Source organism: Panonychus citri, unplaced genomic scaffold, assembly GCF_014898815.1.
Source record: "Panonychus citri isolate SS breed McGregor unplaced genomic scaffold, ASM1489881v1 Contig00139, whole genome shotgun sequence".
In the NCBI taxonomy this organism is placed as follows: Eukaryota; Metazoa; Arthropoda; class Arachnida; order Trombidiformes; family Tetranychidae; genus Panonychus; species Panonychus citri.
This window is the reverse complement of record NW_026515544.1, coordinates 2,454,831-2,474,427: the sequence shown is the minus strand read 5'-3', so window position 1 is coordinate 2,474,427 and position 19,597 is coordinate 2,454,831. Positions and strand designations below refer to the sequence as shown.

General features: G+C 29.4%; 1 protein-coding gene across 1 annotated transcript in view; it reads right to left on the bottom strand.

Moving 5' to 3' along the window:
* The window catches only part of LOC128394198 (neuroligin-4, X-linked-like), a 45,898-nt gene that overhangs the window by 5,046 nt on the left and 21,255 nt on the right, over positions 1-19,597 (bottom strand). The window contains exons 3-4 of the mRNA XM_053354490.1: positions 2,606-2,788; positions 621-806 (exon numbers count right to left, since the gene is read on the bottom strand). Coding sequence (XP_053210465.1) covers positions 621-806; positions 2,606-2,788 — 369 coding nt within the window. The remainder of the gene's footprint in view (positions 1-620; positions 807-2,605; positions 2,789-19,597) is intronic.

Below are 19,597 nucleotides of genomic sequence, written 5' to 3'. Positions count from 1 at the left end.
TCTTGACCATTGGTTATAAACTTATCATTAGATTGACCATTGAAATGAAAAACTAAAAGAATCATTTTACTTTACGTTTTATCGTGAATTGAATTTCAATTTGATTCTGATCAATATCATGATATTTATCGTTACGAATGATAAAAAAATAATTCCATCAATGTTTGTGTATTGATATTGTCTCACTGATTTGTGATTCAATACATGTCAGTATTATTACATGTTCTCAAGATGATGATAATGATAATGATGATGATGATATGAAAAAAAGATGAAATAAATTCAGTATCAACATATTTGAAATAATGGTCATTGGTGAAAAGATGACCATTAGCATTTATCACTTTATTAAAGTTCATTAATGTTCAGAGAGATGGAATTTTTTTCCTCAAGATATTAGATGTATTCTTGCCAATTATTTATCATTTGATTTTCAATCATCTATTATTATTAATAATACATTGGAAATGGCCATTCAGAATAATCAGAATTGCCTCAAGGTACAACGATCAATGTTAGTCTGAAACTTCAATCAACTCTATGAATAAGTTATCATGAAGAAAAGTATGATAATGATAATCAACGTCTGAATATATTCTGGTAAGAAAATGATAATTTACCTTTAGCCATTGGTGATAACATGAGCAGGTTGACCAATGCAGCTCCATGTCCATGTCCATGGATTGTAACATTACTCGGATCACCTCCAAATTCAATGATATTTTCCTGGACCCAATGAAGAGCGGCTACTTGATCCATTAGGCCAAAGTTACCTCTAGATGACCCGTCCATGGCTGGATAAAAACCTTTAAGTGCCCAAAGTTGAAAGACCAAAGGAAAGGTCAAATATATTAATATATTAATACTTTCTATCAAAAATGAGATAATATTTTTTTTCACCCAACAATCGGTGATAACATGGATGCTGAACAAAAAGTGCTGATGAAAATTGAATTACATGATAACTCCCCGTTGATTGTTAATTCAACTATTAACTTTCTTGTTCCTCAATAATGAGATGATGATGATGATGATAAACAGTTATATTCCTAGCCAAGGTTGATCTTTAAATCGTGAACTGAATTGTGATCAGTTGATTAAGTTTTCTATTAAATCAAACAATTTAAACAACGTATACACATTGACATTCAATTGACATACAATATAATATAAATAGAGAGATAAAAAAGTCTTCATTAACTCTTACAAAGTTTATCATCATCATTATCTTACCTGTAATATCATTATCACCATTGTGATGATATTAACAAATCATCATGGAAACAAAATCAAAATTAAATCAATCAATTAATCTAAATCTTAATCGCTTTGGAGCAAAAATTAATCGGTTGATAATTATGATATCATGATTGTTGATATTAATTACAACCGTTATTCATAATTGTAATGACTAATTATCATATTAATAATAATCATGATGATAATCATCATCTTGATGGGTATAATTTTCTTACTGATTTTCAGGTTAATTTGTAATCAATGGATTCAAATGTCACAAATTTATCACTGGGCGTAAATTTAATGATGATTTTGCTACAATTGAACAATCAACTAATTGTATTATTTTTACTTATGAATTTCATGCACTGATACCTTGATAATATTATCAGAATCATTGAGTATTCATGTTATTCATACAGTTCCACAGGGTAGACTGGAAAGATTCATCATTAATCTGGAAATGATCAATGAATACATCAAGGTAGGAGGAAAAAGTTTCCATCATGAATCTGATATCATGATGGAACCAGGACATTATCTGAGACAACCATTCACAGAATCAAACTGTCGATGACCTTAAGTAAACCATTTAACTGTAACAATCAAATACATCAGAATCATCAGAATCATCAGAATCATTCATATTATTCATGTCAAAATGGTTAATGATAATTCATGAGATAAACTGAAATTTTCTCAGGTAAAACACTAAAAAGTTGGAATGATGTAAATTCCGTTTATAATGATTAAATGTGAGTTTTTCATGGAATCAATGAAAAACTTTTCTTCTGAATCTTTTTTTACGTTACCTTAACAAGGTGTCATTGAAAATTGATCATGAAATTGACCAGAATACTATTTATATCATCATCTAATCATCTTGTAGTGATTTAACATTGTATTAAGTGTCTAAGTTCAATGAGTTTCATCATGTAATAAAAATGAGCTTTTATGAAATCGACTCAAATTGACCTGAAAGATTGTTAAACTTTCAACAATCAACTTATACTAATAGTTTGTGTTGATAATCGTTATCATCACCATGAGGGTAACGATCATCATGATGGAGTTTTTTGTTTTGCTTTCTTGTGGTTCAAACCATCAACAATCATCATGGTCGTTCATTGTTATTTCAATATCATTAGCTACATGATAGTTAAATGGAAATCTCCTGTTTAGTTTCCTATGATTCCTACCATGAAAATGGTTCATCCTTCTTGATGATGATTCTGAAAATCTATTATAATATTATTTTTGATTCGCTCACTTTTGTATTCTTCCAAGCATCATGACGATATTTGTGATCATCATGGTTTTTGTTAAATTCACTTTTTCATTATTTGTGTTACATGAATTTACTTACCTAAGACACCAAGGCGATAGTTTATTGTTACAACAATCAGATTACCAAAAGAAGATAAAACTGATCCATCATAGACAGAACCTGAATTCCATTCATATGATTCCCCATGAATGAAAACAACAACAGGATGGCGATGATGATTTTGATGGTGATGAGGCGATGAGGGTGAAGATGATGAAGATTCTGACAAATTGAGAAATGTTCAAACAAAATATTAGTCATCTTGATGGTCAGTAATTAAATTTAATCATGATTGATAAGTGGTTTTTAACACAATGTTTTAACCTCCAATGCAATGTAATCAGAATTTTTTCTCACTCATTCACTTATTCACAAGAGATAGAGAGAGGGAGATAAATTTGCCACTTCGATTGACGATGAAATATTGTTTATAATAAATATCAATCAACTACCATCAAACTGTCAACAATTGAGTTCGAAACAATTTCCTAATCAATTCCATGAATTTTGAGATAATTTTATATGAGATGTTTTTCGTTCAATCTTTTTTTTTCTTGGTGATAATCATTATACATTGTATTAGATATTGAATTCAGTGTCAGAACTTTTTTTTCAATCCCAGAATCTTTGATTACCCCCATGGATTTACTTTCAAATAGAGTTGATTGTAACTTATTACTTGAACAATTGAACGATAATAAAGTTTAAATTGTAGCTCATTACAATCAAAAATTTTCACCAGAATAACTTTTGAATTTCCTGTGAATAAGAAAGACTAAAAATTCAAGACAATTGTCTTGTTATTTGTTATAACATGGTGACTGTTGTTCATTTCTTTAAATCTTTACACCAATTGGAATCATTTCCTTTTGAAATCCATGAATATCATGTCATTGAATGTCAACAATCATTATCAGAAGTTCAGGATTGCGTCATAATCTGAAAAGTCAACGAGAGACTCAAGTATCCTCATGAAGATAAGGATAAATAATATCAAGATGATTTGATATTTTTACGTTCTGAGTGCTAAGTGAGGTGAAAGAATCATCAGAAATGATGAAATTATGGAGCAAAGAAAAGACCAAGAAGATGAGCACAAAATCTGAGACACTCGATGAGAATTGTATTCATTTCAAAATCATGATAAAGATTCATGAGAAACAAAAAAAAGGATTCCAATCAAATGGATTGGAAATCTGAATGAATGATGATCATAAGATGTAAGTTTCAAATTCATTGTTTATCATTTCAATGAGCTTTTCAATTCAATTCATCTCATCATCATCATGTTAGTGGTAGTGTAATCGGGAAAATAACATCATCACCTACAAAATATACATAAAAACATAAGCTCTTCATGGGAAATACAAAGAAAAAAATGAATACCAGAATAATATTCAATTTCTATCTATTGATTATTTTTTCTCAATCTTTCCTCGAGCGTATCCTTATCATCACCATTCTGTTATCATCATGGAATGATAATCATGATTATCTTGATGATATAATTTCAATATTGTAATATTTTTATGCTAAGAGAAAACTATTTGCAGTTGATTGAATTTCCAATGCAAATCCAATGGTGGAAATACAAATACAGTTCAACTTTTTTAAGAGCAAAAATATTATTTTTTTATGTTTCAATTTTGTATATTTTCAAACTCTGATTCTGATTCTTATTTCACATGAAATATGTATTTCCATCGTTGTAGAGTCTCAGAGTTTTATTGTTTCATAATGACTGTCAGTAAATTCACCAATGAATGTGTGTGAATTAGTAGATTTCACTAAAATTGGTTCAGTGATCAATTTACGTTTTGGTGATAATTTGTATTACTATGAATACTTTGAGGGAGCAAAATTCAAGATGAATTAGTTTTCATCATTTATTTTAGTTACTATTTTCATTTTCCTGTTGGATGAAACAAAAGATTTCAAATTGAAATTGGAAAGTTTATCATCTCAAGTAGTCGGAGTTACTTTTGATCAAAGGGTCGGAAGATCACAAATACAAGTAGATCAAAGCTGAAAGGCGGAAGTATCAATAATAATATGAACATGATAGTATAAAGATGATGAGGAAGATGAAGACAAGGAAGTGAGTTGCATGATGAAAGGAAAAATAATGATGAGAAGAAAATGTTATTTGATTGATTTTTCTTTTTCTTTTCTATTTCTTTGTGGGTAGGGTTGAGAACAGGGAACAATTCAAATGATACAAATATCTCAAATTTGTGGCCTCTAATTCAAGTGAACTTTTTGGAGCTACATGAGATATGAACTTCTCATGTGAGTCCATAATGTTACATATGAATAATAGTCCAAAATTGAGGAGAAAAGATTTGAAGTTCAGTGTTTCAGATTCAGTTTCCGTGAACTTGAGTATAGTTTAAATATCATCAAGATTATTATCTTGATTTAGATCATTATATTATTACATAGAATCTGTTTTATTCTGAAATCGTTTTTACTGGTTTTTGTTTTTCTCCATTTGATTCATTTTCTATCCAAAGTAAGATTGATTACATTTGATGATCTTCATGATGATATTCATGGTTTTTTCGTGGTGTATGTTCATTGAAAGAGCGAGGGAGGGAGAAAGAAAAGGAAAGGGAAACAATAGAAAAGCAAATGAAAACTTAGCCAGAACTTTGAATATTTATTCAGTTTCTGATTCTCATTCTGATGCAATCTTATCGTAATCAATCAGGTATTCATTGGGTTTCTTCAACCATTACATTACAACTGAAAAAAGTATCTTCATCTCTGTCTATTTTTCTTTCTTCTTTCAGTCTGAAATTTCCAGTCTCTCTCAAGGGTAACAAATGACGAAACATAAAATGGGTGAGCACAAGAAACGAGCTAGAGAGAGAGAGAGAGAGAGAGAGAGAGAGAGAGAGAGAGAGAGAGAGAGAGAGAGAGAGAGAGGTCATCTCAGTCAATTATATGGTCAAGATTTATGATCAACTATCAAATGGTCATTCTTGATTATGGATGCTTAAAGGTCAATGTTAAATTATACAGGACATTTCACCGAGCTTCCAACGAGTTTTTCTTAAATAACTTTTTTGTTTTTGAGTATTCAGACTCAAGTTATGGTAGTTTGGACGATACTCAATTGTCATATTACAATATCAAGGTCATTCCGTTAGGATACGGTTTCAAGGTCATTTGATGGTCACAATCAAATAAACTTACATCATGAGGCTTCTAACGAGTTTACAACTTATGGACATTTTTAGTTGCAGAGATATAGCATTTTTGATTCGGAATCCTTTCCATCCAATTTTTATCTAATTTTCATAAATTTGATTGTAACCAAGAAAGTGAGCGTCGAGAAACCTTTGTGTTCACCTTTTAATCTCGTTGAAATTTCCGTGATCCTCGAATCTTGCGATCAGAGGCTCCCCGATTGACAAAAGTCATCAAGTAGAAGCAATGGTAAAACTGTTACCAGAATTAAAACTGATCGATTTGAGGAAATGTATTAATGAGAAAGTGCCGAAAGTGTTTACGTTTTGATCAAAATATTATCATCAATTTAATCCATTGATGCTAAATAGATTGTTAAAAGTGGTGATGAAAATTAATGATGCCCAATTATCATGTTAATCTCATTAATTAACTTTGAATTTACCTTTTAGTTCAAGAGTTGACCTATTGTCAGAAATTTTTACATGAATATATCACCTGGAGCAATATTGAAAACTTTGAAATGAAAAAAATAATGATAAAATTAATCTTCATCCAGGTAACACAGGATGAGGATTGAGTTGTGGGGAAATAAATGGAAATCATGTGAACACACAAAGTGGTCAACAAGCATAAAAGGAAACTTGGAAATGTTATCTGTTTCCGGTTATTCAGGATATTGAAATATTCTGGATAATGTTTACCTTGATATGAAGCCCATAAGTTACATTCATTAAACAAGGAGTGGGTTAGGAAAAAGTATCAATAACAATCAAATATGATTATTATTAATTTCTGTATATTACAATTTGAATTGTTATGATGAATAACAGAAGGAGGAAGAAAGGTAGATTGGTGGTACATAAATGATAGATAACATCATGAAATCATGAGTGTCAGGATAAATATATAATATGACAATATCATTCATATCAAACGATTATTATTAATTTCTGTATATTACAATTTGAATTGTTATGATGAATAACAAATGATCAAGGTGGAAGAGAGCAGGTAGATTGGTGGGTGGATGAAATAGATCATCATGGAAAATCATGAGGAGTGTCACCAATATATAATATGACAATATCTTCATATCATGGTGATAATAATTAATCGTCATGATGAATTAACTCAACCGTTGCTATGTAGTTGTAGCAGTTTAATTCAGTTGATAGAGAAAGATGATAAAAAGTGATGCAGATGATGAAAGAAAGTATCATGATGAACTTTCCTCTTCTCCATCACTGATTCATATTTTTCTCATCCGTTTTAATCTCTTACTTTAAGTGACTGTTGTTTTCTTCATTTTATCTTCTTCAACTCTCATCTGTGTGAATCTCCCTCATCCACTTGCTCTCTCATATTTTACTTCCGCCTCAATAGACACTCAACCCTTTTCTATCATTTTCATCCTGAGCTTTTCCATGTTTTTTTTCATATCTGACAGAGCGTTTTTTCATCTCTATCTTTTTCATCATCCGAGTTCATCTCTCACTCGCACAAACATAAGATCGAGAAGATATGATGAAAAATTTTCTGATCGATTCCAAATCGAATCTCTTAACTTTCACATCCTCATCTTTCATCTTCAACTTTTCTCATCTTCCCACATATTTTATCATCTATTTATCTCCATCTTTATCTTTGGTCTCTTTCTTTTTTCATTCTTCTTCTCTATTTCTTTAGCACCTTAATCAGCATAATGACAAAAAATGATCATCTCAACACATTCACATGAATATAAATCAACATGAAAAATTTATCTCTTTTCAGTTATATGAAATTACTTCTTATTTAGTTTGTAAATCGAACCAGAATATTGAACTGATTAACTTAATTGCTAAAAAGTAACTCAAGTTAATCAAAATCTTTCTCTTGTCTGGACTGGTTGAGATTAGATTGGTAAAGAATTAGATGAATTGTTGATAAAGAAAAACTTTTACATCAATTTGAATATTTAAGTTAAATTCAATTTTATAATCAGCGCACAATCAAATGCGATTGTTATCAAGTTCAATTGAACACAATTTAAATTAACACAAATCTAATTTAAAGGTGAGAAAAAAATTTAATTCACTTTTGTGGTTAAAAGGTAATCAAAGTATTCAAGAGAGTTAATATCTAACAATAAAACCATGAAAAATATAAGGTGACAATGATAATGGAATTGAATTGAACTGAATCAAATTCCTGAGATGCAAATATCATTATCTTCATTATTATCAACCCTGAATCTGATTAAAGGTGTTGAAATGGTTTCAAAAAGTTGATTAGATAAAATTTAAGCTCAATCCAAATAATGACAAGATTGTGAAATCGTTAATTGTGATCAAGATTGAAATCTGTAATTTAATTACCTTTATCATGGTGATAATGAAAAGCATGAAAATTAAACCAATTGTAAGTTAATTGAATGTCAGTAAAGATGAAGATTTAGGAAAATGTAAAAATGATCAATATTTAAATGAACTTAAAATATCAGAGAAAAAGTTTTCACCAGAAAGTGAAAGTTACTATTCATTTATCATGAAACTTTGTCTCAATATGAGAAATCTGACCCTCTGATGATGATAATGAGATGATAATTCTGATGACAGTCCTGGAGCAGGAAGATGTTGATAGAGAATTCATCTTAAATCTAATTCCTCATTTTCTCATCAGGTTTCAAAAATGTTTAATGAATATCATAATCAAGGACACAAAGTGATGATCATAATCATGTTAATGATTCATCATCATCATCATTATCATGAGGATAAAGATGATGAGCAAAATCATAAATTAGTTTAATTCAGCATCTTTATTATTAGTTTTTATTATTCCCAGTTAACTTTAAGCAATATTAATTTACTTTTGTGAAGCTCATAATCATTAAGTAGAGATGATGATAGAAGATAAAAGAGAGAAAGTGAGAGAGAAAAATCCCCTCTCTCCCCTTTTTTTCTCTCTCTCTCACTCTTTCTCTCTGTCTTTCTCTTTCTTAAAGATTGATCATTAAAATTATACTTTTAACAAATAAGATTCATTTTTTCATCATCTTCATCGTCATTATCATCCATGATTGAAAATATTACAACACAATCAGAATAATAAGAAAAGACAAAAACACACAAAAAGCAAACCTAATACTGAGATTATGAATCTATTTTCTCGTCCCCATGAAATATCATCATGCTATTCATTGAGATGATCGTTATTGCCTTTTACTACCCCACAAGTTCAATCAAAAGTTCTGAGATATTGTTAGACTTACTCTGTTTACTTTATGCTCTCGTTTCATGTTCATTGTGATTATTAACATTTATCTTCAGCAATCACAATAAACTCAATTCATTTTCAATTCTTGGATTAATATTCATCATTATCATCAATTTCAGGATGATTCATTTTGACTAATGTTGCTATGAATCATGATATTTTCCGTCTACAACGATATATTTCTGGTTTTTTTCTTCAAGATTTTTGTTGCTTTATGCTTCCACTTTGAATGGACCAGATTATTGAAACTGAACTTGCTGAGGAGGTAAACAGACTCTTTCATCATTCTTACAGGTTAGTAAACGTGAGATCGCTCGTAATCAAACATGATAGGAGACAGAATGTATAACAAACATTAGATTAAGTTGAATTTGGACAGATAACTGAAAGAAATAAGGAAAATCAACCATATAATACATATGATAGAAAGGAAAAAAAGTTTATATTTTCAATTTCGATTGAATTTTCAGTACACATAAGTGAATCATCTCATGAATCTCTCAAAGTTATTGATTAATATCTTCAAGTGATCAACATAAAGTACATATACCTTTGCATTCGTGACAATAGTTGACTGATTTTTATCGTGTCAACATGATTAGAATCAAATTGATTCAATGTTGATAAATATAAATGTTTACATGAGAGATTGGGAGTGGAAAGTGGGAGTTGGTAAGATAAAGTGACTAAAGTTTTTATTATTGTCCATTAACAGATAACTGTTATTACTCCAACTTGTTAACGGTAACAATCAAGATGATATCAGATTAAAACTGATAATACAATCAAACCCACTGAATGGTCATTAGTTAAGGTGTATGAATGTGATAATACATGTACAATACAAATACAATAGTAGTGGTCAGAAGAGTAGATCTTAGTCTTTGTAGTGGTCATCTAAACCTTCAATATATTAGATAATAGGCTATCATGATTCAGTTTTTTTCCTCTACTCTTGTTATTGTTCAACGTCAGCTATTGATTCATTGATTACTAACATGATTATCATGATAATGATTATGCTTTTACATTCAAAAGAAAACATTATCATGAGATGACCATGATAATGATGATGATAGAGGATGAAAAAGTAAGATCAAGGGTTGAGAAAAAATAATAATACATAATATGTACTCAGAATTGTAGATGAAAAGTTCAGATTCACGTATCAACTTTATTTTCTTTCATGAGATCAGCATCTTGCACTGATCGATTTAAATGATTAGCTAAATTGTTGTTAATTTAATATTGTTTCTCGATTATAATTCAATTTGAATAACAATCAACCTTATCATTATTCATTGATTGTACCTTTTGTTTTACTAACTCAATCAATAATCAATGAAACTGATTAACTATTTAAACATATCAATTATATTAATATATTATAAATATTTGATTATAAAGTAACAATTATAATGGATTTATAATAAATTAATTGTTATTGATTATTGATGAATATCAAATAGTTCTCATATTATCAGATTTCATTGTAAATCATTTTGAAATGAGAACTCACTCAATTCTCAATGTAAAAAGATATTGACTCTCAATATTCACCATGATGGGATATAATTTCATGAAGGAAAAGTAAAACTGATTTACTGATTGTGATTATGTCATAAACAGACAAATTTAATATACAAGAATAAAAAATTTATATCAGTAAATAAATGTGAATGAATCTGATTCAAATATAATTGAAATTGTATTTCAACTTATCATGATTAAGATAAAATCACCAATGAGTTTGGAAATGGTTTCCAACTTCAAGTCAAAATCAGATGAATATTTAATGATGATGGTTTGTCATCGATGCTAATCATTGGCTAACAATTAACGATGCTAACAAATGATCAGAATTATAGAGAAAACTTTTCCAGAACTACCACACCCTCAACACCCACACCTCTTTCAATAACATGATGAATGTCACCTCAATAAGTTGCCAATTTTTTCTTAATATTATTGATATGATCTTTTTTTATTATGGATCAGTTCCAATACCCTAATCATTTATATCATTTTTTTCATCCTCATTGTTCATGATATAATATTAACGACTTTGGCCTCGACCGTCTATCACAATGAACTTTTTTTCACCATAGTTAGTTTTTTTTTTTGATATTCTATTCGGGAACGAATGATTATAATGATAATGCCATTAGTTGATATAAAACGTTGATTATTATGGTGAACATAAAATCAGAATAAAGGAGAAAAAAATTCTTCATGCTGGATTCAAGATGATGAGGATAAGTGAAGTAAAAGACTATCTCTCTCTCTCTCTCTTTATCTCTGTTGAGTGTATTCAGCTAGTGATTCATTCATTCAAGGATGGATTCTGATTTCCTCCATTAGACATGAACAATTGTCAACACAATATTTACACAAGAGTATTTTTTTCAGCTTCTTGTCTTGGTTACACACCAACGATGTGCTTCAATAACAGGGTGGAAACAAAAAACCGCTCTCTCTCTCTCTCTCCTCCTTTCAATTCCCAGCAAAGTCAACTTGTTATTATGTGAAGGGTGGGTGAGTGGGTGGTGATTAGTTTCAAAAGGATACATTATGATATATATACATGTTATATCAAGTTTCCTTCATGATAGTTTCAGCATTGGAAACTCAAGTGGTAGTGAAACTTTGGCTAAAATCAGTACAATGTATTTATATATACCTAACCCACTCTCTTTTCATCATTATTTCCCACCCCATGAAAACAAAAACTAATCAAGAGCTAAAATAAATCAGGTTTATGTAACAATAGATGAATCATCTCATACCCAACCAATTATATCATCAGTCTAATGATATATGAAACAATAGTTACGCTAATTAGATAAATGATAATATGAAATCAATCTTGTAACATATAAACAAATATAATGTATATTTCATGATGAAAATTCACTCATGAAGTTTGACAAAAACAACACAGTCAATCAATCAAAATAAAACACAATCAATAAACAAATTAATCTTAATTATGTTGGTTGTAGTTAAGTAAAACCAGAATTCATAATTGATACTCATGATATTTACAATTAAGATATTAGAATTCATTGAAAGGTAAATAATGACAAAAGAAAATTCTGATGTTTTTCTTTGTTCTTTTACACAATAACTGAACAATTTCATGGAGAAATGAATTTTTCACCAATTTTCACGTTCCAGGTAATCAACATCTTAATATCCGAAAGTTGTTGTTGTTTAATTGTCTAATTTATTTACCTTTTAACTTAAACTTTGACAATTGAAAAATCTCATGAAAAATGATCTTCAAATGCTTCAGAAAATTTTCAACCATTGTAATAATTTTTCATCTTATTTTTGACTTCACAATGCCGAGTAACATGGTGATTGCATGATGGGATTCATGACAGAATGGGGTGGATATAATCATTACCATTGTAACAATATTAAAAAAAAAGTTCTTGATTCTTAAGGTAATCTTATGTCTTATTATTCAGTCAAATGTATTTGCCTCCTCCAATTAGCATAACCTACCATGTGTACATGGTAACTATTATTACCATAAATACATATACTAGGGGGTGGGATGGTTATGGTAGAAGGAGGAAGAAAAAATCGTTCCAACACATAACCTGAATACTTTTTTTTCTGAGCTTTTTCCATCTTTCTAATTGGATTATTCGAGTTACTTAACATGAAACTTTTTTTTTTACAAATGATATTAAGGTGAGATATTAATTCTAAATGTAATCTTGTCTTAGGTATTTATGGCGATGATGAGCACAGAAAAGTTGGTGAGGCGGGTATTTCCTTCATCTTGTTTTCCGAAGTTGAAATTACTTCATCATGTTAATGTTATCAAACTCCATGAATCGTTTTGATGGAAATGGTGTATTTGGATTGTAAATTGTAAATTGTGAACTTCTTGATTTCACTCAGCTACAAGTTAAACTGATTATTATGATTCTGGTGATTTATTATTTATTACATATGATTGTTATTATCATTTTATCAGCACAAGTCAAGTTTCTGATCATGATAATAATTTTTCTTTAGGCTATGTAAGGGTAAACATTTGTAGTAGATTTCCAAAAGTGAGAATAAGAATATCAGAATTATTAATATTCTCAACGATTCTTATGCATAATCAATTGATTTTTCAGTGAAAGTTAGAATTTCTATTTTCTTTTTCTTTTTCTTATATTATTTGTGTATTTTACTCTTATATCTCATGTTCAAGATTTCCTGTTGGTTTGTACCGAGGAAAAGACAGAATCACAATTGAACATGATGGTTAAACAAACTATAACATGTTAATGGTTACAGAAGAAATTCAGAGAATCCAGAACAAGTATCATGAAAACCTGAAAGAAACAAACAGTGTAAATCTTTTGATATTGATTATGATAATGTTACTCAGATTAAAACCAGAAAATCAGGGAAAATCATCCACTCCCTCAACTGAACATCATCATCATTCCAATGGCAACCAAAAGAGTCCAGTAAACATCAAATGGTAGACAAGATGATGATAATACTCATGCTGGTAATAGTGATTATAACGATATAATTATTTAACCAGAAATAACCGTGACAATTACTATCATCCTTTGCTCATCTCATAATCATCGGTAAACATTTCATGATGATGATGATGATCATCAGCATGGTGATGATGTTAATCATGTCAATTGGTTGTTGACATTGACTTTTATCATGACAATGATGGAGACAGGGAGAGTGAGTGTGAATACATATATTATTTGACAACAAGGTTTTTACTGAATATTTACCATCAAGTAAACCAGAATTCATGATAATTCTGAATAGGTGGAAATTCAATCAACATGTGATGAATATATTAAATTATTATTATACACAACATGAACATAATAATAGTTGAAATATTTTTTAAATGGAAATAAATTTTTCTCTTCTCATTTCATCCAATATACTTGACAATTTATAAACAGTCAAAAATTTAATCAATAGCTTTTCGGCTGATCATAATTCAGCTCAAATCTATTAAACATTTTATTACTATTATTATTACTATGGTGGTTGATTCATTAGCCATTACCAATCAAAGCTCAAGTATTATGATAACTAAAATGTTAATGGAAATTTAATTGTGACCCTATGATGAGGCGCAATTAACTTTGATTGGGTAGATTATAATTAATTTGCTGGTTAATTTATATAATATATTTTTTTCACTTTCTCGTATTGTTAATCGTAAACAATTAGTTCAAAAATTATCAATCCATGAAACAATTTTCCATGTTATTTTTGCTAATTATCATGTAATAATGATCGGAATGATAGAGAGAGAGAGAGAGAGAGAGAGAGAGAGATCATCTAAATTCTGGTTCCTGAATTTCATTGATCTAAAAGGTGAAAAATCATTTACGATGAGTACGTGATACAAATTAAATTGTTACTTCAAATGTTAATGTGTTGATGAACATGTTGTTTTCATGTTCATCATGATTTTCACCATGATTTAGTTTAAAACAAAATATAAAATTTGGCACTTATATTAATCTTATGAAAAGATTGGTTTAATTTCATTTAAAAAATTTAAAACAAAAATTTTCCTCATACAAGAGCTGAAGATTAATACTAATAGGATAATTAGAAATCGTTCAGAATTAATGACAATCTGAGCTAATCGTTTTATCATGATATTAATCTTCAAGATTATTCAGAGGATCGTAATCAATGATTATGATGACTTTGGAAGATGAAAATAATTAACAGAGTAAATTGTCAGTTGAATAAGTTTGAAATTGACAGACAAGAGAGGGAGAGATTGAGAGAGAATGAAAGACAAGGCGACACTTTGCTAGTGTCCACCTTGATTCATCATCTCAACTATCATCATCTTCGCCATGAAACTTTCCTTATCATCTTCACTTCTTGATTTGCTCATCTAACTGAAGGCAATGGTGATTTATGCCTGTTCATAGTTGAATTAACAGAGAACTGGCCAACCATAAATACTGACATGATGATGAATGACCTTCAAGGTCAAGAATAAAGGGACACACCAAAGATTCTAATGATGATCATGATGATAATGGCTAAGAGAAAAGGTATCGCAAGTAAACAAGTAAATATTTTATCTCAACAACTTTCAACTTGATTTAGTTTTCACACACATAGAGTTAAATTTGAAATCCATTCAGTTATCAGGGTAACACGATTTACCTGGAAAATTACCTGAACAAAGATATAATGGTCAGTTCATCAAGGAAGATGAAGAAGAAAAAAAAACCAAAGCTAATCAGTGAAAGAAGTTGCGAAAAACATGATAAAGATAGAGTGAAATTGGCTGGAAAACACATGAGAATTTGATTAAATTCCTATAAATTATTTACTCAGAACTTTTTTATAAAGGTAATGAAGATTAGGCTGAAATTCATAATGAATCCATTTGGATTAATGTTCATCAATCCTCATTTATGTTCAATCTCATCATTAAGTTTTACAATTTAAGAGAGAGAGAGTATTCATTTGATTTACCGTTACATTATCCTTATCGTACAATCATCAGATAATGACCAATGTTCATTTACACAATGATGAATAATAACAATTTCATTGAGATTTTTTCTTGGTTCATGAATAAAAATTATCATCAGAACGGAAAAGAAATGTTAACATTGACAGGAAATAGAAAGTACTAAGTGATAACCATCATCATTTATGATGATAATTTCATCAATCTTAACATAATCATTATTATTTACAACTTTTAGTTTATCCATCATTTTATAATCTCGGTGGATAAACTTAGTAACTTCCTTCCGGTTAAATGCAAATTGTCATGATAATGAGCATGAATACTTATCCATTCAACAGAAAATCAATGGATATCAATCAACTTGACTAAATTTATCAGATACAATTAAACTAATTATCATTGATTGGACAAAACCGGACACAATTTATCCAAAGAAGACAAAAAAAAAGTAAACTCATAATCTGACATGATAATAATAATCATCATGATGAACTTGAACTTTAATTACATCAATTAATCTAATGATAATTGAGTTCAAACATGAAATCAATTCTGTAATAAATCACGAATCAAATGATTCTGATCAGAATCGTCGATGATTCCAGAATTTTGATTTCACCTTAATGATTTTCTTTAGATGTTATTTTTTCCCCGATTCTTAGACTAGGAAATCTTTGAGATTATCAATGTGAATTAAATTGGTAAACATGAAACCAGAATTTTCCATACATTCTCAATCTCAGTAATTCTAATCATCATCTTATCTTCATCTATTTCCTTTATCTTCCTTGTTCATCCTCCATCCAACATGAGAAAATCCGTTTCCTTACTATGAATTTATCCCTCGTTTTATTTTATAACTTTAATACTTTAACCATGTTCAGTTACCATGCTAACTAAACTGTTACCAATTCTTAAACAATTGAATCAGATGATGAAGGGAAAAAAAGATAAATAAGGATGAAGATTAGGATGATAAGGAGATGAACAGAAAATTGCAATCAATTCTAATGAAATGAACTTACCAGGTAATTTATCTGATATGTTCATTGAATTGAAATGAATTTCATATGAATAGGGAATTGGAAATGTTGATAATAAAAATTAAGATAAGAATAATCTTTGAGTCTGATGAATGAATATCATGATATTGATTATGATCAGCAAACAGACTGTTAACTTGAGGTGGTAAAAGTTTTTAATATAAAAAAAATCATCAAACTGATTAGGTTAATGATAAGCAAATGATTATCATGATGGAAACAATTTTATCATGATTCTTAATTGGTTGAAAATGTTTTGTTGTTTTCTTCTGGAATCTAAACTAAATCGATTGAGAGATAACATGTAATTACATTTAACTAATGAAAATGAAGGCAACATGATTAGCAGGGGGAGATGAACATACATATGAACACACTTTCTGCAATCATGATGACCAATAGGCAAGGTCAACAATTTGTATTGATTTGTATTATCAAAATTATCTCAATGGAAGAGGGAAACTTGTTATTGGCCAATAATCAATCTTAATCAATGGGACATTTTAATTATAAGAATCAATTGTGACATAATTGCCAAATAGCTGAATAACTTTGTGATAAAAACAGGGAGACGAATGAGAACACGTATAAAACCAGGAAACGGAAATGAAGAGCCATGAGCAACACTAGTTAAATGAGAGGGAAAGATATTAAAAGAAAGGCATGAAAATTTGATTAAAGTTCTGCTCCTTATTTTGTATTATATTAATTTTCATCTTTTACACAAATAAAGTTCATGAAATTTTACTGAACTTTAATCATTACTCAAGAAAAGTTTTTGGATAAACTTTCATCATAATCAGATGATAGTGATGAAAGTAATCAAACAAGTGTAGAAACTAAAAGTAGCTTCCTGATATCATGATAAATTTCATTATTTTCTGGTGGAGAAAAAAATTCAATATCTTTTGTTATCACCATCATCATGGAATTTGAAAAAAAGATTCAGATTAAAGTGAAAAAAGTTCTTGTTTCATTGATAATTGATAAATGGTGTTCTCAAAAGTTCTGAAACTCAATTCTCATGTTGTTGTTGTTTTTGCCAATGATAACTTTTCTATCGAATCAGAATTGTAAACATTATTTTTCATTCTGTTTTAGCACATTGGATCAGCCCTACCTTTTTACTGGTACATGGTAACAATTTATAATCCTTTGGAAATGATAAAAGTTGAGATTAACTTTTTTTTTCATTATTTTAGAAAAACCAATCAAAGATTCAGGCGAAAAAAAAATACAAAATAAATCTGATAATACTGAACTTCAAACTGAAAGTTCATCATCCAGAAATTGATTCAGTTTTACAATTAACAAATTGTATTCCAAGCAGTGATGGTAAATTGATTTCAATTGAAATTTAATCAGATAATTGTTGCATTGTCTTTTTTACAGTTATCTAACTTTCTTGAAATCATCATTGGAACTCAATAAAATGAAAGAATTGGAAAAAAAGATGAAATAAAAGGAGAGAGAAAGTTTCTCAAGACCAGGAGCAGAATAACATCAATGAAGATGATTAAGAAATCATCATCATGCTATTATTTCTGATTGTGATGAGTTTCTTGGCTCATCTTCATGCTTTTTCATGTCCACTCCTTTTTTCATTCACTTGACCTATTGATAGTATTTGCCAAAAAACGATAAGAAATGAAACTTTGTTGTTGTTGTTGATAGTTATCAGTTAGTAACGATAACAATAATAACGCTTTTACTGAGTTTTGAAGGAGGATGAAGAGGATAAAGATGACCATTAGCCATTTTCAACAAGAACAACAACAGAACATGAAAAAAAGAATAACAAATAATAGAAATAAAGTATAAAGAGGAAAAGTGAGAGAGTCAGAGGGAGACATAACTGTTAACAGAATAGAAGAAAAATTTTTCTTCTCACTAACTTTCTCAATGGAATAATGGGAAAAGTGGGTGGTAAAAGTCAGTTGAGAAATAATCAACTCCCCTTGAGCTAAATTTGATCCTTATCTTTCTTACAGTTAACTTCATCTTCGAAAACTTTATTATTATCACCATCAGTATTTTCATCTTTTATCATCATGATCTTCATCACAATTATCATTATCGTTTCGAACTTTTTTTTATCTTCAATACTAATACTTCCATCATGTACCTTATATTAACTTGAAATAACTTCTTCTCATCATATACACATACCTTTTCTATCATGTAGTTATCATCTCATCTCATCTTCCCATCCCCATCTTCTGTATTCACCTTCAGGTTCAACTTACTCTCTCCTCTTTCAACTCCCAAAAGTCACCGATAATGATGATGATAATTCCTCCTCTTCATTTTTAGTTTTCCAAAATGTTGAAACAATCCTCATAAGGTTAGTTTTCTAGGTACTATTTTTTTACCTTTTATACATCATCTTTATCTTCATTTCTTACCCTATTCTTCATCCATCTCAACTGTTCATCTTCTCCTTTATCATCCTCATCTTTTGTCTTCACAGTTTCTTCCTCACAGTTTATCGAAAGTAATTCAATTTTCCAGTTGCTCAGTTTCCACCTTCATTTCTTTCTATTTCCACTGCTTGACCATTTCATCAAACATCCAGAAATTCATGTAATAGTGCAATAAGAATCAGTTGTTGGAAGATGAAAAAGAAATGATGAGGAAGATGATGAGGATATAGACGAAAAGATGTTAAGAAAACAGTTCGAAAAAGAGAAAAGAACAAAAAAACAAGTCACTTTAACCAAGAATGAAACATTAACGCAGTGGAAATCATACAAAGAGATAATGTAAGATAACTATGATGAGAAGAAGAGGAAGAAGAAGAAGAAGAAGAATGATAAAGATGAAAAGTCAACCTAAAGTTTCATTTCCAAGTCAAAATTCATTTAACCATGATACCGGTTCATTGATAACTATGGACACTTTTTTTGGCAACTCAACATACCAAAAATGGTTTGTATATACAAGTTAATAGTTTTCAACTCTCAGGGTTATCATGAAACTAAATTACATCAGTTGATCATCAAAATTCATTGGCGCTTACTGAATCATATAACT